The following is a 24,236-nucleotide window of genomic DNA, read 5'->3' as shown; positions in this document are numbered from 1 at the left end:
TGTGCTGTGTGTGTGTGTCAGTGTGTTTGTGTGTGTGGTGTGTGTGTGTGCACGTGTGTGTGTGTGTCAGTGTGTGTGTGTGGTGTGTGTGTGTGCAAGTGTGTGTCAGTGTGTGTGTGTGTGTGTGTGCCGTGTGTGTGCACATGTGTGTGTGTGTGTGTGTGTGTGTGTGAGTGTGTGTGTGTGTGGTGTGTGTGTGCACGTGTGTGCTGTGTGTGTGTCAGTGTGTTTGTGTGTACATGTGTGGTGTGTGTGTGTGCACGTGTGTGTGTGTGTCAGTGTGTGTGTGTGTCAGTGTGTGTGTGTGTCAGTGTGTGTGTGTGCATGTGTGTGTGCACGTGTGTGTGTGTGTATGTGTGTGTGTGTGTGTGCATGTGTGTGTGTGCACGTGTGTGTGTGTGTATGTGTGTGTGTGTGCACGTGTGTGTGTGTGTGTGTTTTATTAGTATAGAGGAGGAGGGCCTACATGTAGTATAAGCTATACTGACACCTTTTCCCTCCTCTTCACCTGTTTGTATTGTTAACTGTACTAATATGTACTTTCTTGTTGTGCAAGTAAACAAAGAAACAAACAGACAAACAGTTAGTAAAACACCAATGGAGACTGGCATGGCATCTGCCTCACTAACTCCCCAGCCTTTTTTTCTAGCACCCTTTTCTTGGTTGCTAATTCTGTCTCTGCCATTACTGTTGGCATTTCAGAGGTTGATGACAAAGTCAGTGCTGCATGAAATGTGCCAGCTGCTAGTCTTTATTTACAAGTTCAGAAGAACAGTTCCTATTTCAGGGTTGAGCAGGCACTTGATGATGCTGTAAACTTCCCTCCTGCAACCATGAAATCTGATAAGGTCCTTTTGGATCTGTTGGTTTATCTTTCCAAGTGTGTAATTTGTGGTCTGCCCCTGGCAATGTGAGGTTTCCACAAGGTTTAAAGGCATCCAATTCAGTTTCAGGGCAAAATATTCTGGATGAGGAAATTTGTCTGATATTGTCATTAACTGCCATTTCTTAGCACATTTGATACATAATAGATAGCCCCAAAACAAGTTACATGAGACTTCTGTTTATTTTTTGGGTATGGCCCATAAATAGCTAGAACCAGCCTACAAGTACAACACTTAACAAGCAACCATTTTCTGTCAGTGACGTCACACTTTTGCCTCACAGATAGCAGTATGCTATGGAATACATTGGATTTGATTCAAATTACAACATTAAAAGAATGACCAGAAAACTGCCTTGAAAATCCGTCCTGAAATTGCATTGGATGCCAAAAGGCAAAAAGTCTGGAGAATGAGTGGACAGCAAAGGGACAGTGATTAATAGGGTTTCTGCCGAGTCCAAACGAGGATCTCTAAATGCAAATTACATGTTTTGTAGTAGTAGGATCTTATTCTACATGTTCTAGTTAAAAATTTAGAGACGCTCCTTTGTACTGAACAGAAACCCCATTTATCACTGTAGGAGAAAATCTACATCAATCTGTTCTGCAGGAAATAATAGACTGTGTACATGAAGGGAATAGTGGAATGACCTTTCCCAAAAGTTCATTTCCAGGCACTGTTAACAAAAGCAATTTTGTGACCTTGCAATAAAGCAAGGAAAAAACAACAGATAGTATACATTTGTATATGACACCAGAATTCCTATCACCCTGAATGTAGTGTTACTTGTACCTCTCACTACTGTGACAATTCCAGTATTAACTGGCTGTAAAATTGAAAGGGCTTTTAAGTGGGTGTGACAGAGAAAAATGTTTCAAAAGGCAGCTGTCCCTTTTACTCATTCAAGTGTAGAAAATGGGTACCATCACCCTGGTCACCAGTTACTAGACAAAATGCAGGATGAGATCATTTCTGACACAGGATATAACACACTGATGTGGTGATGGCCTCAAATGGCATTTAAGATACAGTAAGATAAATTACCAGTCAATAGATAAGAGATTTGTTGATACGTTTCAAGTAAGCAGTCCATGGTTATTACCTCCGGGGGAGGAGACACAGGGCTCGAAATACTTTTTTCAGCCAGGTGGCGCATGTTGCCACCTGAGTCAAAAGCCAGGTGGCGCCATCAGTATTTAAGTGGCAACACTTCCAAGTTATCATTTTCTTCAAATCTGCTACTTATACCTATTACGTTTTCTTCTAGTTAACTTCTTAAGTTTTATGTTATAAAATAAAGTAATGTAAAGAACACAAAAGCTCTCAAACAACAATGTTTTAATAAAGAATGCCACCTTTACATCACTTCATCACAGGGCTGCCGCCGTTGGAATGCCACGCCTCTACATGGCGGCACACTTATGCGGGTGGTGTTACGTGCGCCATGTTCTTCGTTTGCGCAAGGATAATGTTACTCTCATCTGCCAAATAAACACTTTTCCCTCGGAATAAACATACCCCCCGGACAAATCTTCAAAATCTAATAAAAAATGGTATTAGCTCCCTTGATTTAAAAAAAAATTGGGCATAGGTTCCCCGGATGACCCCTAACCGGGGGCCAACGGTGCTTCCACAAGTTCAACAAGTGAAAAATACATGATACAAATTGTACATGTACTTATTACCTGGAACTTGGAGCAAGTATTCCTAAGGTGTTACGGACATAATTAATATATACCAAACTTTTTAACCCAATCATATTTCCCAAACAAAATCACATATTGACACAGCTGAACAAATAGAAATGTGATTATGTCTATAAACTCATACTAAAAAAAAAAAAATTTAGAGACACTCAATAAAGAAAGTAAGAAAGAAAGAAAGCATGCTCTTAATATCTGATTCTCCCAATTGTAAAAGCCTCCACAGCATCCAACCGCACATTCATAGAAACAACATTATATTCTGACACTAGAAACCAATAAATTCGGAAAGTTTCACGGTAATGTTTACAAATTAACCTTTTAAAAATACGAGTGAATTTTTATTTCTGTCGTTGCCGAAAAAATTTTTTTCATGCGTGTAATACTAGTACATGTATCTTGGACGCTTGGATGCTATCTTCACCTTTGACCACATTGTTGGAAGCAGCGTCGGCCATTTTCATTCTGTCTTTCGAGCTGTTTTTTCTGACAAATTTCAACCGTTTTAACATTTTACGGCCTCAGAAACTCATATAACGACGAAAACAAGTTGTAGTTGTTATTTTCATGCGTAAAATTTCTTCTGGGGATGGATTATTTTCCCGCCGAGCCGCCGAAAACTTAGCGTCGCATGCGGTCGGTCGGGCGGCCGGGCGGCAGGATTTTGTATCGCCTATCGGCGCGCTTTGCATGTAAACAAGGACAGTCGGAGTTGTTTACATGAAAATTGTGTTGTGAAACGCCAGCGAGGTGTCTGATTTTCTACCAATGAGAACGTTTTCTTTGTGGCGTCATGGCGAGATCGACAATTCATCGACAATTCACAAGATTGTGCCGACAATGGGGCCCGATCCATGCGATTAGCGGCTCGATCCACGCAAATTATAGGTGGCGCGCTGCGCCACCTGAGTGTAGGAATAAGTGGCGCCAAGCAAAATCAGGTGGCGCCGCGCCAGTGCGCCACCGGGTATTTCGAGCCCTGAGACATCCTTCCGCGGAAGGGTTTTGTGAGAGATTTAGATTTTCATGTTCGCAGCTGTTTCTCGCGTTTGGGTGGACGGATTCTTTTGAGACTCGGTATATGTTTTGCTATTGGGCTGCAGATGATGCACGCTCTTTCGTTTTTATTGTATATGTGTTTTCGGGCGTGAAAATAGTGCCTTTTGGTGCCCCCAAAACACCCCTTTAAGCGTGAAAGTGGTCGCGACCGTTGACCTTTGGCGTGTTTAGGCTATTCTCGGTCTGGTCCACGTATATGACCCCTCACACAGAGGGGTGTCCTGTCTCGATAAATTCTTTGTTTAAAACCCTATATAAAAATATACAATAAAAGCCCGGAGGTATAAAATCTCAGATTTTACTTGTTGGATTCTGTTAACTGCTTTGATTTTGGTAGTTACTGTTAAACTTTATTTCATCAGTGAGAGGAATGTCTGGTCTTGTTAGTTGTTGATGATAAATCAAACCAAATATTTTTCTTTCTTTGGGCTGCAGTACTCACATGAATTGTAAGGAGGCACTGCTGACACAGCCAAAGCACATGTTTGTTGCATACATCATGACATGCAGGGCAGAGAGTACCTTACACCATGCATAGAAGCCTATAGTTAAATACGCTACAACAAATCCCAATGAAACAACTTTGTCATATTTCAATCTCGAAAATTTTTCTGCACCAGAGAGCCACAAGGGTCTTCTTCCCAAATATACAGTAGAAATAAAACGGGGTTGACCAGCTCAAACTCTGACAACAGCTGACAACAGTAAACAACCCATACTTTTGACCCAATTTTCCCATGTATCCATCCGCCCTCAACAGGCAAGACCTGAGTCACTCAGGTCTCTCTTTGCCCACTAAACTGTTGAAATGAACAAAATTTGACCAAACTAGGAAACTTTAGACCCTACGTATACCTGTTCCTTCTAGCCCAAAAGTCTTCAAACTGTAAGTTCCGAATACATTTGGCCAGATGGTAGCCTTCAAGTACAATTCATTCACAGCGAGCTTTCTAAATCATCTCCATTTTATTTCCAGATATGAGTTGTTTCTGCAGTTGAAAAGAGACCTCCTACATGGCAGACTGCTATGTAGCACAGAGGATGCTGCCCACTTAGGGGCCTACATTATCCAAGGTATGACTGTGGTCTAAAAGACTATCTTTGTGTGGCTCAAAGTGTACATTTACACTTATGCTGAGATGTATTACAAGACATGCATGTTCAGTGTGGATCTGAACTGATGACCATATTCAATCTCAGCAAATTCAAGTATAGTCTAAGACTTCCACCCATGGGACAGAGGACAAGTGGTCTTCTTATACAAAAAGCTTGGTGACAAGACAAGACACAGTAGACTGCCCCAAAGACCAAAAGTGACCCAGTCTGCACCATTTTACTTTGTGCAAAGACTGTCATGCTGTCAAAATCAATGGCAAAGTGGCCTATTCCATCAAGGTTTCTCACTAGTCAACATATAGGCAGAGATTGGGCCATGTGTGGTTCCAAATAGGGCTGTTCACGGTTCAGGGTCACGTTGGACATGTGGTTGGTGTAGGCAAGTCTCTTAATGCTTACATTTATTGGCTGGAGGATCAAGACTGGAAAAAGCAGTCGTTCTTGCCAGATGATAGAGATGGTCACTTGGGCAAGTTACAGTTTATCTTTTACTCAGTGAAGTAAAAAAATCAAATATCTCCCATTGTTGTTTGATGTACATGTATGTAATGTTCTTTGCATGATAAAGTGGTCCTGTATGTTGGTTTCTCCAGCTGAGCTTGGAGACTATGATCAGGATGATCACCCACAAGGGTACGTGTCAGAGTTCAAGTTGTTTGCCAAGCAGTCAGCCAAGCTGGAACAGAAGGTAGCCGAGCTACACAGAGACCATACCAGGTAGACTATGCCTTCTTCTCATTAAATCAGATCAACAAAACATGTCAGATCACCCTAGATACAAATGTATGCTTAAAAAGGTTCGGACTTTCACCTTTACCACACTGAAGTGGTCATTTGACTACAAATGATCCTTCATTATGAATGATATCTGTTTGTTCTAATACATGTAACTACAATGTAGTATGTAATATCCAAAAATTCAAAAGACTCCTGGCTTTATTCCACAGACCTGAGCAAGGAGGTACAGTTAAATGTATTTCAATGACAGATATATCAGTAAGTCTTTAGTCAAGATGACGAGATTAACAGATCAGCACCAAGGACAGCTCCATTGATATACACATTCAAGATGTAGTAAGTAAAAAAAACATCTCTTTTAAACAGCCATAGACAAGAACATTTAATCCATATTTGCATGGCAGATAGTCAGGAGTCTTTAGTCAAGGTGACAAGATAACAAATCAGCACCAAGGACAGCTCCATTGACATACACATGATGCATTTATCCCCCCGGGGAATGAACATGCAATAAAATTTCATACTTCCATTAATTTTGAGGTTAGGTATGTAGTAAATTGGATACTGCATTTTGTTATGAACCCACTGTGAACCATAGCAAATTGTGCCTCATTGTGCCAGATTTTCAACTGGATCTCTCTATGTTAGCCATGGTTTATTTTCTGAAGTACAAATCATAGCTACCTTGTTCCAATTGTCAGTGTTTTCTTACTATAACAGCTGTTTAAATACTTCCCAACCATTATTTGGTAGACACTCACATTGTAGCAAATTGTTCCTCAGTGTGCCAGACATTCAAATGGTTCTCTTTATGTTAGCCATGGTTTGTTTTCAGAAGTACAAATCATAGCTACAAAGCAGTTGTTTCCACATCTGGTTTCACAATGGATAGTTCCTGAGCAGAAAGAAAAATGCATTTCTGTATATTATGGCTTTGATATGATACATGTACAACGATACACATGCTATCTGTGACTAAGTAGTTAACCAGTGGGCTTACCTGTTTATGATGATTCAGATTGACCTTGTCAATTCAGATTGACCTTGTCAATCCTCCCGTATAAGGGGATGCGTGTTATGAACCCACTGTGAACCATTTGTCCCCTACCTGTAACACCCCCCCCCCCCGCTGTCTTAGAAGTAGAGCAATCCTGTTACAAAACCCCCTATCTTAAAAGTAGAGCAGTCCAACCCAGTCACCTGACTCTGGTGCTTGGAGTCCTGGGGGCAAGACAATTAAGTATGAAGCTCTTTGAAAGTCCAGTGCGCGACCAGTTTATTACAATATAACAGCAAGAACGTAACACATTTATTACGCACATTATACAGAAAAAAAATACAGAAATGCACTGAAGTTTCTTGTCTATGGCTTTTCAAAAAAGATGTATTGTAGTAGCAGTAGTTGAAATTGTCTTACTACATCATCTGTATATCAATGGAGCTGTCCTTGGTGCTGATTTGTTATCTTGTCACCTTGACTAAAGACTCCTGACTATCTGCCATGCAAATATGGATTAAATGTTCTTGTCTATGGCTGTTTAAAAATAAAGAGATGTTTTTTTTACTTACTACATCTTGAATGTGTATATCAATGGAGCTGTCCTTGGTGCTGATCTGTTAATCTCCTCATCTTGACTAAAGACTTACTGGTATATCTGTCATTGAAATACATTTAACTGTACTTCCTTGCTCAGAACTGTGAAATAAGGCCAGGAGTCTTTTGAATTTTTGGATATTACATACCCAGTGGTCGAAATACTTTTTTTCAGTACTCTGCAATATTGCAGAAGAGTCAAAATTTTGTTCTGCAAATTGGAAATACTTTCTGCAAATACACAAGCCTCCATATTACAACCTTTCTGCAAATACACAAGCCTCCATATTACAACCTTTCTGCAAATACACAAGCCTCCATACTACAACCTTCTCAAACCAATAATTCCTTTTTTACATCATATATAGCTTTGTAAATCTGTACAGTAGCATTACTGGACTGCAGGAGAATTTCAGGTTTGTAAGCATAAACTATGGATTGATATGCAAATTAGTGAAGACAATTTTTTGGAAGTCCAAAAGGAAACAAAAGTTAGACATTGACAAGGATGATGCAAATTAGTGAAGAAGTTCCTGTTGTTTCAGAACAGTCTGTCCCTGGGGCCTGGGAGTTTTAGTTTGCTAAATTGAAAACTAATGAATCTGGAGCCTATTTTTCCTTCTGCAAATGTGCAGATTGTATAATTTTTTCTTCTGCAATCTTGAAAATCTATCTGCAGATTGCAGACTGCAGGCAGGTATTTCGAACACTGCATACCACATTGTAGTTACATGTATTGGAACAAACAGATATCACTCATATCAGGGTTCAAAATACCCACTCTCGCACTCTTGCCACGCAAGAAATGGTTTCTGTGTGAGGCTTATTGGAGACCCCAGGTTGCCCAATGTGAAAGTTACGGCTTCTGAAGTTAACTGTTTCCTGCCTCATCCAGCATGTAAGCATCACGTTTACAGGTGGCCTGGCTTATGGTTTGCTCTCTAAAATACAGAGACGGTATTGACGGCAACCTGAAATATTGACTAGCTTGTGTGGGCAACCTGAGAAAAAAATATTTCAAACCCTAGATATGTATATACTCCTGGGACTGTGTCATTTTAATACTAACATTGTAGTTATGATTATATCCTTAAGGCTTATGTTTCCTGTATATGAAATGTGCTTAGGGGCCAAGCACCAGCAGAAGCAGAGCTGAACTTCCTTAGGAAAGTGAAGGAACTGGAAACATATGGACTGGATCCCCATCCTGTAAAGGTATGGGCATAGTAGCAAATATTACAAAAAATACATATGTAGTCTTGCCATCAAGTTATCAACCAGGGATTGTTGCGTTCAAAAACATTGTTCCTAGAACTATTGTACAGTGGAACTTGCTGTCACTAAGTACAGTTGAGGCATCATCACTAGCTATAGATAGCTTTAAACAATGTTTAGTAGGGTTACATTTGTACATGTGCAAAGGCTAGGTTCAGTGTACAAAATGTAATATATACATGTAGCCAGCTGCTGCCACACCACTGTTATGCTGAGGGGCAGTTATGCTGCCTATACTGATACAGATACAGATATTACAAACTTGAAGATTCCTGTCTCATGAAGTACTTGTAAATGGTTTGTCTGGCTTTTAGACCTTCTAAAAAAACAGGTTGCATTTTTACTTAGATACACCCTGAAGGTACAAAATTAAACTTTGATGATATAATAATAAAGTCATCATATCATAGCAATTGAGCAAATAAAGCATGAAAGCTGGAATATAGAAAGGATTCTCTCATTGCAAAAACCAAAAACCTGCTGTGGTGTTTTGCTGCCACACAAGTATGTACCTCAGCTTGTACAATGTGTTTTTGTGCATTCAGGATGTTCTTGGAAGCCAAATGTACCTGGGGTTCACACATCAAGGGGTGGTCATTTTTCAAGGCAACAAGAAGACACACTTCTTCAAGTGGTAAGTATTGGCCAGGTATTTAAGACAATGTTGCCCTCTAGTCTAATCCAAAGTTTTGATTATTACATGTATGAATGACATCTAGTGAAGATTATGTGAACTACAGGGAAGCAGGCAATGCAGTACACAATGTATCTCCCCAAGCTAAAGCTCCCCTCATGCCACAATACATATAATAATACACATGTAGGTTAATATGGATATTTACCGGTACCTCTGGATGTGGAGGTATTGTTTTCATTGTGTTTGTGTGTGTGTGTTTGCTTGTTTGTCTGAATGCAGTAGAAGGGAAGGGCAGATATAGTAACTGGAGATTGGCAGGACAGTCCACCCGCATACATTGTTACAGTAGTTAGGCCATGTTGATGAAAATGTATTATGGATAACATCAGCGCACGCACAAATTTTCGTCCATTTCCCAAAAAAAGTTTTCAACCATACTGTAAATCGTACAGAGCTGCAAAATATTATTAAGCAAATATATGACGTATAGTGCAAAAAAAATTGGAAAACAATGTTGTAGAATACCAAAATCAGTTCCAAAGGAAACAAGGAAAATCGTAGATTTTGTACCTCCGGGTATTATGTATGTTGCAGAATGTTGGGTGCATGTTGGGACTGTTCTTTAAATTAGTGAATGGTGTCTGGGTGTGTGTGTGTTCACGCGAATACCATTTTTTCCAAAAGTTTCGAAATGTTTGTAAATGGCTAAATGATCTGTGCCCCCAAAATAGAAAGGACAGGGGGCATCCCGTGGCGAATCTGGCTGCCCGACCCTCAGCGACCAGTGATAATGTAAACAAACACCTACACAAACGGCCGCGTGAGAAATCAACTCCAGTGCGCGGAACTTGCTCTCGAAAATTTATCAAGCCGCTACGCTTCCCCCCGTGGCTGCCATCCCTCCCCACACTAGTTCAAATCACGTAAAAAAAACCACATCAAAACATGCACAGAAGCGTGTTCATATCTTTCATGTTATGGTTAAAACTTAGAACCTCATTTTCAGCGTTGTGATTAGACTCTAAAAGAATTTTCGGGACAATTTCTATGCGCCCTTTTTGATGTTCGAGCCAGATAAAAATAACCCGCGGTACCCGGAAGTCAGCGTACCGAGCTGGATTTTCATGGGTCCCGTCAGCGCGAGATACAACTGCGATAATATTTTTCCTCGATACCTGACACCCCCTCTCACCAGATGTGGACGACGCCTGCGGCACTTTATACACGCCGAAAATCAAAAGACAAAACCACTTTCACACACACCGAGCTGACTGTGCTGATCGGTAGGCGAAGATGTAACCACAAATGGTCAACCCGAGCGACCATTTTCACACCCTAAGAGGTGTCAGCATAATCACGGCGTGCCAAAAAAAACAGTCAAAACTATGAAAATTCCGGGATAAAAAACGTGTTCTCCACGTCGCTGTTCAAAACCATGCGTGCGCCATTTTCATATGTAAATAGCAGCGCGATCTACACTCTCATTGGTCCACCACACATGACCTGCACGTCACCGCAGCCTTGGGTGGGACAGCCAAATCTTACACATGGCAAAGAAAGGCTCAACCCGTCTTCACTTTCTCCGCATGCCGTGCCGCCATGTCTTTGTTTAGATATCAGTGTGAATAGCAGCCCTGTTTCAGACACGGCCGGCCTGCCGGCCTTTCCGGGGCAGTGTTCATTGTTTCCAGATGTAGCAGCGAGACCGCCTCGCTCAGTGTCCAGCATAGTTGACCAGCGTATTGCAGAGACCTTGTGTGATGATTGTCATTTCTCGTTGTCATGTTTTCACCCCGGTGCTGTCATGAGCGACGTTTCAGCGCCAGGTGATAGGGATTGTACATTACCTAACGTAGATTGTGTACACCGTTTCGGGACAATTTCTATGCGCCCTTTTTGATGTTCGAGCCAGATAAAAATAACTCGCGGTACCCGGAAGTGTGAACGCGTACTAAAGTACCCTCCAAATGCAATGTGCAGTCTTCCTATCCCCCCAGCCGGTCCCACCAGGCACGATAATGAGACGTTGATTGACGGCACATGTGGTTCACATCTGAACAGTTTCAAAGAAAGAATTTATCGAGAATGCTGACACCCCTCTGTGTGAAAGGTCAGATCAGTGGTCGAGACCTCAATGGTCCTTATACATGCAAAGGTCAAAAGTAGAGGTCCACTTTCACACTGAAAGGGGTGTCCATCGGCGGTCTAAACCCATCATTTTCACGCACTAAAACACACATACTAAAAAACCAAAACAACGTGCACCATCTACAGCCCAATAGCAAAACGTATACCAAGTCCCAGACATATCCGTCCACCCAAACGCGAGAAATGGCTGCGAACGCAATTTTCGTCTTCCCCCACAAAACCTCCGCGCACGGGATACATCCCTACCCGGAGGTAAATATGAAGAAATGAAATGAAAATGTCTATTATTTGCCATACTGTACAATACATTGTACTCTGTGTATTTATATAAAAAGTAGTCATTTGTTCAACCTTCGTGACCACATAGATTTCATAATGAAGGCAACTTTTTTATTTGCCAAACTTTGTTACTTGCACGCTCGCATCAGTTTTAATTTGGGGTTCCAATCAGTTTTGAGGTTCCCAGAGGATGTCATCCATATCAACATGGCCTCACTGCAAGATATGGCAAAATTTGTACTATTTGCCTACCATGTACTGTACATGTGTACATGTGTACTATATGGTAGTTTTTTGTTGTTATTTCCAGGAAAGATGTTCAGAAGTTCACCTATGACAGCAAGTCATTCCATATCTACATTGTTGCAAATGAGGTGAGTCATGATCAGCCTCCTTTAAAAACACAATTCTCGAGATCTTGGAATGGGAAGGTCAGATTTGTTGAAGGGAAAGTCAGATACAATGTCAGAGGCAATAATCTAATAATAGAACGGTGTAATGGAAGTGGTCTTGTGTAGTAGATGGGCATCACAAGATGCTGTGATGTCGCTCCAGCAAACTGATTGGATTAGACAGTGGTACTGGGTAAGGTGACGTGTAGATTGATTTTGCCTGTTTAAAAAGCACTACAATTATGACATTAAGTATGTTTGCTTTCCTGATACAATATGACCACAATCTTTTCAATTGCCATACATGGTGTAACTGTTACAACGCTTTGAAATTCTTATTTAGATAGAACTGGACCAGGTTCATGTACATGTAGTTGAGGAATATTACATTCAAGCTTCTTATGAATAATGCAAGTACATGTAATGTATACTTCTAGTATATTATTTTAGAAAACACAAGATTTCATCAAAATTACTCATTCCTAGAAGATGAAGATTAATTTTAATTAATAATTTTAATCCTAGCTTTGCCATTCTGTAACTTTTGAAATGTTAAACCATTCTGTATACAGAATGGCAAAGCTAGGATCAACACATCTTACCCCCATGCATGCATTTTGTGACATAAAAATCGTAAGAACAATTATTATTATTAATCAAGGACATTTCGGACATTGATTGAATTCACAGACAAGAAGCATGCGTGTAACATTGTTTGTTTGTTTTTTTTTTCAGAAGAAGCAGATTTATGACTTTCGTTGCACCACCCCAGCAGCTGTAAAACACCTCTGGAAATGTGCAGTGGAAAATCATGCCTTCTTCAGGTAAGACCTAAATTTACTGTGGACTGTTTCATTATTATTATTACTTGAAGAAGATTTTGCCTTCTCTTCCTGTTTAAGAAGACTTGAGACAGCTCACACTGACATGTGTGACCAGTGTTAGACACACCGTCTGTCTTTCCTTCATTTGATGGAATTTTGCCACTCTTGATGGACAAAAATTTTGCCCATTCCATTGTCTTTGACAGGCAAAAATTAGCAGGTTAAGACAGGGAAAGAGATGTCATGAAACTAAGTTTGCCACTCAAAAATGTAGTAGATAGCCTTTCAGAGGGTCTGAGGATATCAAAATTTTTGCAGGGGAGCTTGCCCATGGACCCTATTGTCACGTTTCAGTTATATACAATGTACATGATGCCTCGTCAAACAAAATTAAGATAATGAAAGAAATCCAGGCTGGCTAGAACACTGTGAGTGACACTAATCAGGAATTTGTCTGGAATTTTCAGTTTTGAGAAGTCCAGTGACGTGACACTTCAGCGGTCAGGTCTGGCTCGTCTGGGTTTTCTCCGCGGCAGTCGCTTCAGATTCAGGTGAGATATGTGCTCCTAATGGCCTCATTCCTAACAGTTTTCAATGAAATCCTCCAAATGCAGTAAACCTAAGGGCAGATTTATCCCATTTGTACTAAGTTCTTCAGTTAGAAAACATCCTTCAACAAGTAATCTTATCAATGAGGACCTCTGTTGAGCTTGTATCATTCCCTGCATACTGCATGTGATATATACAGTCATGTACTGCACTATCATATCTCAGCATCGTGGTGAAACTGTTGTACTATCACTAAGTGTGTCAAAGGGTCACACAGATTCTTGCATGGCCGTTTGTCTGGAACATAAAGATAACACAACAGGACTAAGCAGGGTCTGTTTTATCAGCAGAACAGAGCACTGGGAAACAATGGCTTGTGTTACTTAATAGTTTTGTTTGTCTACGAAGCTCGGACTCTTTATTGGATTCCCAGAAAGAAAGACTAACTAGAGGAATCCTCTTTTGTCAGCGGACAAAAACAGCAGCTGAAATGTGTAAATAAATCTACTTTTCTTGGAATGACTTTCATGTACCTTGTGTAACCCCAGCCAATGTTTGTGATCGCGGGAAAGCAGAAATGCAGGGCATGAAATACTTTTTTCTGCATTCGTGCACTGTTGCAGGAAACATTGAAAAAACAAGAGGTCCACGACCTTATACCTTCTGTCAAATGATATTTATTAAACCCTTCCGGTTGACGAATTATACTTTTTTTACAAGTTGATTTTGCAAAGAAGAGCCTTATTTGCATATTATTATCAGTTGATCATATTTTCCAATCTCCACCCAATGACAACCTCATCTTAACAAAAAGTTTATACTAAACTTGGACTAGCACTTCCTCATAAATGAGGTGACCGTCATAATTTGAATAAATTATGTTTATTGATGTTCACCTTCACTTAACTTCCAAATGCAAGTATGAAATTCCCAGCAGTTACTACTATGAAATTATAGCAATTTCATTAATTATGCCAATTAGGTCTTCATGTAGTTATACATAATCTATATCCTCAGATGTTTTTCTTCAATTACATGTCACAAGACTTTAAGTGTTTCCTAATCCTATTATCTAAGAGCAGATTTATTGAATTTCCTCATTAATTATGCAAATTAGCTCCTAATTTGCATAATTATCTAATTATGTCAAGCATCACTTCAGCTACGTACATACCAAAAATCACGATAATCTGTCAACCAGTTCGAGTTATCATCCTTGAAAATTTTTTCAACAAACGCTCTTGCAGTTCCAAAACAAGCCGCTGGGGGGCCCAAAGAGCTATCTACCATCCAAAATTCATGACCCTAGCATGGCTAGATCATGAGATATAAAAACCGGAAGTTCTGCTGCAGTGCCAACAAAAGCTGCCAGGGGGGCCAAAATCTGATAATTTATAGGTCTTATCAAGATCTACCCACCTACCAAGTTTCATGACAATGCATGTCTACTACTAAAGCTTCTTGAGTTATGCTGTTCACAAACAGACAAACAGACAGACAAACAGACGGACAAACAGACAGGCAAACAATAATGAAATCATAACCTTCTTGGCGAAGGTAATTATATGCGCCACTCAGACTTTGTATGTATGTAAGTATGGATCACACTAAAATCTGCTCAGAAACAATTGCCATTATGTCTTTTATACTAAGAGTTAATAGGTAGTGACAGTCAAATTGCAGCAAAAAAAAATCAACATACACAACATACACACCTACATTGCAGGTTAGGTGCAGGTAGACATCAGAAAACCTGCACAGCCCCAATTTTACCTCCACTAACCTGTACAATGTACAATGTATATGCACCCAGTATTTCGAGCCCTACTAAAATGCATTATAATGGAGGTATTTTTAGGTAATGAGTGTCCATGGCAATCAGCGTAGGCTCCCTGTACCACACAGTAATGAGGCATGATGACGGGGTTAATCAGACGGCTCGTTACATCTGAAAAAAACGAGTCATGTTTTTCCAATTGATGGCCGTCATTGCATTTAGGCCAGAGAAAGTCAATTGAGTATGTAGCCAAAGACTTCAAAACATGATGGGGAGGGGGAGAGTGAATCGAAATGAAGAACCTAGCAGTTTAAGTATTACAAAATTGCTGTAAGGTGAAAAGTGAATTAGACCTCATCCCTGCACATTGCACTGTCAGGGTTTGAAACACGTTTTATTCTCAGGTTGTCCAGTGGAAAACCCAAGCCTATAAAGCTACATTATAGGGTTGCCTTCAACACCGGCTGTTTATTTTAGAAGGCAAGCTGTAAGCCAGGTCACCTGTAAAGTATCGCTCACATGCTAGCCGTGGTGGAATACACTTTGTTTCAGAAGCTGTAAGCTGTACTGCTGTAAACTTTAATAAAAAGTTATTTTGTATGCAAAAAAAGATAACTTGCATGCTGGTGCCTGAGCCAACCTGAGACAAAAGTGCGAAGTTTCAAACCCTGTGCTGTTTACTACTCTCAGACTGTATTAGTTTGCAGCTACGTGCTGACTTGGAAGGACCTTTTCATTGATTGGGCTAAAGCAAAGGAAAAAGTGTTCGTTATCCATTTTCACTTTTGGCCATCACAGAAAGGCCTAGTGGTAAATTGTACCTTTGTCAGCTTTTCCAATTTCTTTTTTTACATGTTCATACATGTACATGTATGTCACTAAGATGACAGGTATAATGGGGATATTGCACGGCCTTTACTGAATTCTGACACAGTCCTGTTGTTGGCAATCTTGCATAAATTATATGTGATCCTTGGTACCGGTGCAGCCATTATTCCTTTAAATGTCTCTCCAAGAATATAAAAGATTCCCACAAAAGTTAACATGAATATTTCATATTTAGCTTCAATCTCCTGCCTCAGTGTTATTCTTGTGTTATTTTTACTGTATATCCTGACTGTGATAATTGAACAGTTGAGAGGCAGTGAAATACTCAGACTGGCTTCCAATATGCATTATTGAAAGATGCAAGATGCCCGAGTAAGCTCTCAATTGATATCACGTTTATTCCCGCCAGCGGTCGGACCGAGAAGGAAGTCAGCGCGGAGAGCGGGAAAATCAGCCGACAGGAGCCGCAGGTGGTCAGGTCAGAACGATATCTGTTGTTTCGCACGTTTGACAGATGATTTAGTTATAACTTTTGGCAGAGAAATGAAGATAAGTGGCTGCCTCAGGTGCTTGTAATTATGTCCAAGTAGATTTATGTTGTTCTGTGGCCATGTAACAGCTATCATGTTGTATATTATATGTGACTTTATTTTGTCATGATGAATGCTCATTGTTTCTCTCCAGTTCTGGGAAAGGGGCTTGGGATTGATCCATCAATTACAGCTCCCAGAAAAATGAGTTTGTCGTTTAATGGACCTTAAGTTTGGTATTAACCTTTTAAAACTTTGTTCTCTGAGCTTTTGAGAAACATCAATGATATCATCTATCACAAACAGTTTACATAAAATATTCATCCAGCATAATGCATTAAACGGCCGTGATGACTTTGAGAATCTTTAATGGTCAATTTAGCATCTTAATTTTGAATGTCCACTTTTGTTTTCTCTCTTGCTATAGAGGATCTTTAAAATCGTACTTAGTATGATGCATGACGTTAGCATCAACTCTCTACCTGGTACCCCAAGACCACCTTATTATCGAGGCTTTTTCAAGAATGTCTGCAACACCTGGATATCTAAAGTGTGCATACCGCAGGAATTACTAGACTGCTGCATTTATCAGTATATCCCTTGGAATTCACTGTTTTTTTAAATGTCTCAATCTTAAGGTAGGCAGCAGGATTGTGTTGATGTCATATATTATATATACATTTGTACTGTTACATGACATTTCATGACATACTAAAGGGTCACATACAATTTTAGTATTACGTGCAAAGTCCTTTCAGAAAGCATTGCAGTGAAACAATATTCTTTGAAATAGAATACATTGATTCAATTTAATTTACAATCACTTTCAACCACGGCAACTTGATTTTTATGAGAAGAAGAGTTTGGATGCAAGACATTTGTCTGTTCCACAATGTCAAGGGCTTTTTGGAGGTGACTGTCGTTGGCCTTACAAAGTTCAGGTCCATAAAAATGTTAGCGATAAAATGGTGAAATGCGTGACTTTGTATCAACATTAAGTGTTTGTGGTGCCTTCATGGTGTGACAGGAATTTATTATCATAACATGACAGTGGGATGTTTTTGGAGAAAAAAATAAATTCTGTCTGTCTCTTTCTTATAACTGTAGCCTTTTTCCTACCCTTTTTTCTACGATTTAGTGTCTTTTTGCTCAAACTCTAAGTTCTGGAAAAGCATGAAGTTAGCACTGGTGACTCACTGACAGAGTCCAATTGTTACAGGTATATTGTTATAGGTTATGATAAGTACTGTAGTTGTAGATTGTCTGTATGAAGTTTTAATGTAGAACCTCTCCACAGTTGTGCAAAAAAAGTGGGCATTAATCAATCTTTGCTGTAAGGTCAATAGAATATTCTTATATGCATGTACAGCAGCTATGCAGCTATCTCCTTTCTCTTATGATATTGCTTCAGCCTTCAGGACACTACAATGTAACGTTCAATGTAATACATTTGAAGTTATGTTCCAACTATGGGTTGTTGGCTTGGGGTCAAGAATGTCCTGCACTGTGTCCTTGAAGCAAGAATCTTTCTCATACATGTATTACTATTGGCACTGTGACAGTATTTTCTGTGTAAAGAAGTTTCCCAGACTGAGTCGTTGCCCATTTCTCCTCCTCCCAGCTAAACTAATATATTTAATAGTTTCCGATTATACATTGTAATAGGCGTGTTCTAATAATTGTCTCATATTGTCCTGGACCAAGTCCATCATCTACTGAAACGGAGGAGGCTGATGATGATGGGTTGTTGTTGGCTTTAGGGGTCAAGATGTTGTGCATTGTGTCCTTGAAGCAAAGATCTTTCTCGTAGCAGGATTTCTGTGTAAAGCCCCTGTCCCATATTCATGAATATCGAATATGGCCTCCCAAAAACAAGAACACCTCCAACATTGGTTAGGAGTACATGTAGGTTGCTGGAAAATCATCAGGGTGTTCAGCAAGGTGAGCTAGTATATTCATCTGTGCCAGGAATGTTTAAAAATGTTTGAAACAGTTCGGGTTGTTCAGTAGGTTTGACCATACATGGTTGGCTGGTATTTGGCTGTAAGTCAGCAGTACACCCGCCAATTCAGGAGTACAGTCAGCAGTGTTCTGTGCATGTTCAGGAGTCAAATTTGACTCAAATGTAACTCAAATTCATATTAATTCGTATAGAAAGGTAGGTGTGGCATAAATCTGGCCAGAATGCTCCTGACCCTGGTCAGCAGGTGTTCAGGTCAAGGTCGTGATGAATGTGTGACGGGGTTTCTCCTCCTCCCAGTTGAAAATGTGAAACGGTCCATTACAGATTATGAGACCATCAAATATGCGTAATGAAGAAGGTAAATGGCAGATATATGCCCATCAAAATTACGCTTACGCGTTACTTTGAAATTTCACAGCTGATCAAGGGTAAATGGGTGGAAAATTCAATAAACCAGTGTAGAAGTCCTTGAATGTCCTTCAGCAAGAACAGAACAACAATGTACCATGTCAATAAATGCTGAACTCATATCGACCATGCTAGCTGCTAGTCCATTATAGACGCACCCATGCTGATCATGAGTTGTCGATTCAATCTACTGTTGGCAACATCATAAACTTGATGTTTGTGGAGAATTTCTAAATGAGGCAGAAAAGTGCAAGCCATCACTGTAATCCTCAAGTTACCTAATAGTATATGGTTATGGACATTTTTATGGACAATTTTATGTTGTAATGTTGTACTTTATCATTTGAAATGTCACACTCGTGGAAGGATTTTCTGTGATCATATTAGTAAAGGACTGCATTAACCTTGATTCTAATATTAAGCATTCTGCAAGTGGTTTAATGATTGTAGACCATGCCTACATGTATATCTCAAAGGCATCCAATGCAATTTCAGTGCTGATAGTGATATCTACTGCCATTTCTTAGGATCATAAGTTCATACTTGAAGCATTTGAAATAGCCCAAAACAACCTTCATGTATGTAAAGGGGTCCCTTTATTTTTTGGGTACTGCAAATGAATAGCTAGAACCAGCCTATGATGCAAAACAAGCAACCGTTTTGTCAGCAATGTTGCATTTTTGTCTCACAGATATTAGCATGCTATCAGGGGTAGGATTGATTCATCAAACTTAGTTGTAAATTGACTTTGAAAATCTAGTATTGCCACCCTAAAATTGCATTGGGTGCGTTTAGGAAGAGTAGTCAAGTTGTCTACATTGATTCAAATCTCTTTGCCTTAAAACCTGCCTGAATTGATGAAGTTATTTCAATTGTTTCCACTGCTATACATGTGTACATTGTATATCTACTGCTTTTGAAGATACAAGTACTTATATCGGAGTCAATTCTTCATGACCAGTTTTAGTTAGTCATGAGATCTGAGACCTCAGAAAATATCAATTACATGTACCTAATCCATACACCAGCTGTGGGTTATTACACAACTGACACTTCCAGCATTGATTCTAATTCTTTTCCCACTCCATATGACCTCTACTTTAGGCCACATATTACACTCTTCTGGCTGCCTCCATTGGATATTGATTTTCAAAAAGCCATGTTATATTGTATTCTGTCAGAGGAAACCCAAGATGGATGGTGTTGGATGTACCGAGGAAATTTTATCCTGTTTCTTGTCAATTTCACAGATGGATGAACTTGCATTTTCACTTCTTAGACTCCAACCTTTTCAGCGCAGACTTCAAGCAGAATACATAATCATGACATACTGAAAATACAAATGTACACACACCTTTGTTAACTCCAGGAGATTCACAGCTCTAGTTCAGTCTTTGTATAGCAAAGTTTTATATTATCTTAATAATATATCCTCCAAACGTAACAAAATCATGTAATGTGAATGTACATGTACAATTGTTGATGCTTCTAAAGTATGCCATGCATAATTTTGCTTGGACCACACCAATTTAATTTGTTGGTTCTCGGATTTGCCTCTTCATTTTTTTCTGATTTGAAAAAAAAAAGATGATTCTGGTTCTGAATCAACTCAAATATGGTCATAATTTGCCCCCAACAGTTGAGGAAAGTCCATTTCTTCCTACTTGTTACAGTTTTTTCATCTATCAATGCAGTGGTTTGATAGAAAGTTCAAAAATCATTGTTTAAATATTAGCCCAGCCTTTTGTGTTGAGTTCATGGCTCCTATCGTTGCATTTGGGGCTATGATAGGAGATTGCCTAGACCTGTTGTTTTTTTTCGCCCTGTCGCTTCATATTTTTTCTGCAAAAATCCGAGAATCAACAAATTAAATTGGTGTGGCCTTAACATCATGTCCAGCACCGAATTCTAGGGGGATCCTCTGTGAAAATTTTGTTGAAATCTTGGAACGCTATTTCCTGAGTGGCAATTTTTGCTAGTAGACTGAGCTTACTTAAATGACATCTTCCACACTGTGTAATTTTTTTATCTTACCATGCCAATTTTTTCCGGCAAAGATGACAGACTGGGCAAAGTTTCTGTCCATCCTTAGCAGCAGAATTCCATCAAATGACGGAAAGATGGACGCTGGCTAGAACACTGTGAAGGTGGATGACTTTGACAACCTTGGGTGTCAGTGAATGTTATAGTGATTTGAACAACAAAGCCTCCGTGTAGAACGCTGTAAATCAGAGCTTCGGAAATGGTGCAGTGGAAATGGATTGCACAGACTTTATCAACTTGTCGGGATGCCAGCTTCTGAATAGGAGATTAGCAGAGAAGCAAGATTAACATTTCTTTACACGTCAGACCTTCTTGAATCTATGCTGATTTTAGTTTTCGTGCAAAAGACAGGTTTATCTTTATGTAATAAATTATGTAACATTTTTGCCACCAAAAATTGAAACTTATTGAAAATTGAAAATATTTGTGTAATCATTGTAATTTAATTTTCAGCATATTTGTGTCTCACATTACATTATAATGTCATTACTGGTGGTTGCTAAAACAGCCCACCGGCAGCTGTACAAAATGTATGTGTTTCCAGCTTGTAAACACACTTGTAAGGCGTCATATTTTGGCACCTCCACTTCCTGAATGGCACTTATTTGCAATAGAGTAGGGTTGATTCAACTTACTTTGTAAAAAAAATTACCAGAAAATTGACTTTTTGTATTGTCCTAAATGTTACACAATGCAGCTTTAACACTTTCTCTACTGCAAGCAACAATGCCGAGGGAAAAACTTCAATTACACTTTGATGAGAAACCTGGGACCAACTTCAGAAAATTGAATCTGTGATACAGCAAGATTGTAATGACATTTAACATGCTTCCCTTCTTCTCATATAATATCCTCATTAAAAAGATCGATGATGAAATTACTCCTGCAAAATGTGGCCTCAACTGAAACACTCATTCAATCACAGAGAGGAGCTGTGCCCTGGTAATAAATTACAACCGTTACTTGTCCCCTGTTGCAGACTTGTGCCAACATTTTGTCCTAATAAATGAATGCTCCCAGTCTCCACACAATTTATAACTAATATTACAGTCATGTATGTATCGACACTTAAAGCTTCTTTTGACTTTATCACAATGTACCTGAACATGTGCCAACTCTTTACTCTTTGTACTTAGTCCTTCAATTAGCAAGACTTTGAAACAATTATCGTCAATTGTTCCCTCCTATAATTACAATTACAGACTCATCATCATTCTGGCTGAGGCCAGCTGCCCTCTTTATGAATTGTTGATGAGATTATGGTCAAAACATGGACAATGTCACCTTCAAAGGAAGAGTCCATTATGGTGAAAAGGAGAATATTAGGGACTTTTAGATTAATATAAAAATAGAATATAAAAAGTGAAATAGTTACATCTAAGCAGAATAATATAAATAGGATGGCAATCTATGATATTTTTTTGCCTGTTTGTTGAATTTTTGAGAGTATAAAAAAAGATTTAGCATTTAGCAGTATTGGTTCAGCCCTGCTATCAAACTAGCTCAAATCATAACACAGCAGAAAGCAGTAGCCTGGCTTGCTTCATCCTGATAAGGTAGGCTTGTTTACCGCTCTATTGTAGAAAAATCCATTAGAAATCTCGCTGGGCTTTATGTCTTTTTGCTAGCATGTCTTTGATGTTATGGTAATGTACAAATGTACATGTAACGTTACATTACTTAATATATCAAAAGTTCAAGTTCAGTTGTGTAGAAAATGTATCGGATGCATTAGAAGCTGACAGCGACATTCCCTGGAGAAAGCAAATGTTTTAAACCACTTAAGGTAATTTAACTTCCTGTGATGTAGTTTCAGTACATTTTATTTCAGTTGAATATTTTTTGTTGAAACTGCTGTCAGTGGTGTAGCAGTAGCTGTGGGAGACTACATGTATGGCCAATGATGACTATGATGCCAATTATACCTATGACATCTCGCGGGTTAAATTTTTGAGGATATTGCTTGTAAAATACAAATTTACATGTACAAATGTATGCATAAGCAAGTTATATCTGGATTGTTATTACAATTATATACGATTCTGATTGATGAAGATCTCAAGTTACCTGTATGCTAAATGCTATGATGGTGATTTTCTTTATGTCCATCAAATTTTTCCCCATTTTTTTTTCTATTATAGAAGTACGGTTTACAGTACTGTATGTGATAATTGTCACCAGTTTATATCATAGAGTATTTCAAGAATCTGTAGTTTTGTACACTTTCATGCATTTGACAGGAACAGTTAATATCAAAAAGTATTTAGTGATTTTATACCCCTTTTGATTTGACAATGGTGGTACAATTTACGACAAAGGGCACTGCTACTAGACAGCATTACTTTCCACTCTTCTCTGATTAATCTTGGATAAGTGATTGCAACAAAGATGTTTTATTGATACACTAGACAGAGCATCGTAGGTGGGTGGAAAGTACCTTTTGTTGTAATCAGTTCTTTCAGCATGGGGGCCGTTATCTCAGAATTTGTCTCTTCCCAATTTCCCTGATGGTGTGCATGTTCATAGTGTGACAGATTATTTTCATTCAAACATGGACCGTGAAATTCAGTTCCAGGCTTTTTGAGTTGCAACTTTACCTTGGGTGACGGTAATCAGATCACTGTTTCGTTGGAAATATGTCACATGTCACAATCTATATAAATTCAATACAATCTCAAGCAAGGAGGTTAATTTATTATGTTTTTCTGTATTGTGTCAGAATCATATAGAAGAATCTGGTCATTTGTAAAAGTCTATAGAACACTGTAACTGTAATATTGACTATGACAGGTTTAAGAACTGGTAGTGCTGTTAGATGATTGTAATATGACAGGAGACTGAAGGATTACAGAACCATCTTTATCACATCAAGGAATTATTGCTTTTGTCAGAAAAGTATGTTTTCGGTTGATTTCTGGTGGACCAGCTCTGGTGTGTCTCTGTATGTAGGTCAACATCATAACTTGAGTATTTGTGGATGGATTTTTGTCAATTTTTGGCCTGTGGGTAGCTGTAGTGCAAGGTCAAAAATGGTCCACCTGGCTTTTCCCAATTGTACTGCAGTGGAGTTTTTGTGCATTTGTCGATTGTATGCATGCATGATGTATCTTAGGCCACACCAATTTAATTTCTTGGTTAACAGATTCGCCGCTTCATTTTTTTCAGTTTTGCAAATAAAAATAAAAATCCAGTATCAACTGCAAAATGCTCATATTTTGCCCTGAACAGTTGAAAACAGACCTTTCCATCCTAGTTGTTACAGTTGTTACATCTTTCAATGCAATGGTATCATTAAAAGTTCAAAATTCATTGTTTAAATTTTGAACCAGCCTGGTGTGTTGGCTTCATGGGCCATAATTCATACCATTTTGGGCCATAATAGGATACCTAGGCCTGTTTTTAGTTTTATTTTTTTTCTCCCGCCCGCTCCATTATTTTTCTGGAAAAATCCGTTAACCAAGAAATTAAATTGGTGTGGCCTTAATGATA

The 24,236-nt window shown here is 39.1% G+C and overlaps 1 protein-coding gene across 1 annotated transcript in view; it reads left to right on the top strand.

Annotated features, from left to right (window-relative positions):
• Window positions 1-24,236, top strand: part of LOC109485162 (FERM domain-containing protein 5-like) — a 58,799-nt gene that overhangs the window by 21,110 nt on the left and 13,453 nt on the right. The window contains exons 5-12 of the mRNA XM_019788607.1: window positions 4,623-4,720; window positions 5,356-5,479; window positions 8,222-8,309; window positions 8,915-9,003; window positions 11,744-11,807; window positions 12,561-12,649; window positions 13,117-13,200; window positions 16,213-16,281. Coding sequence (XP_019644166.1) covers window positions 4,623-4,720; window positions 5,356-5,479; window positions 8,222-8,309; window positions 8,915-9,003; window positions 11,744-11,807; window positions 12,561-12,649; window positions 13,117-13,200; window positions 16,213-16,281 — 705 coding nt within the window. The remainder of the gene's footprint in view (window positions 1-4,622; window positions 4,721-5,355; window positions 5,480-8,221; window positions 8,310-8,914; window positions 9,004-11,743; window positions 11,808-12,560; window positions 12,650-13,116; window positions 13,201-16,212; window positions 16,282-24,236) is intronic.

This window comes from Branchiostoma belcheri, unplaced genomic scaffold, assembly GCF_001625305.1.
Source record: "Branchiostoma belcheri isolate BF01 breed outbred unplaced genomic scaffold, Haploidv18h27 scaffold73, whole genome shotgun sequence".
Classification (NCBI taxonomy): Eukaryota; Metazoa; Chordata; class Leptocardii; order Amphioxiformes; family Branchiostomatidae; genus Branchiostoma; species Branchiostoma belcheri.
The sequence above is the reverse complement of the archived record's forward strand: the minus strand, read 5'-3'. Positions and strand labels throughout refer to the sequence as shown.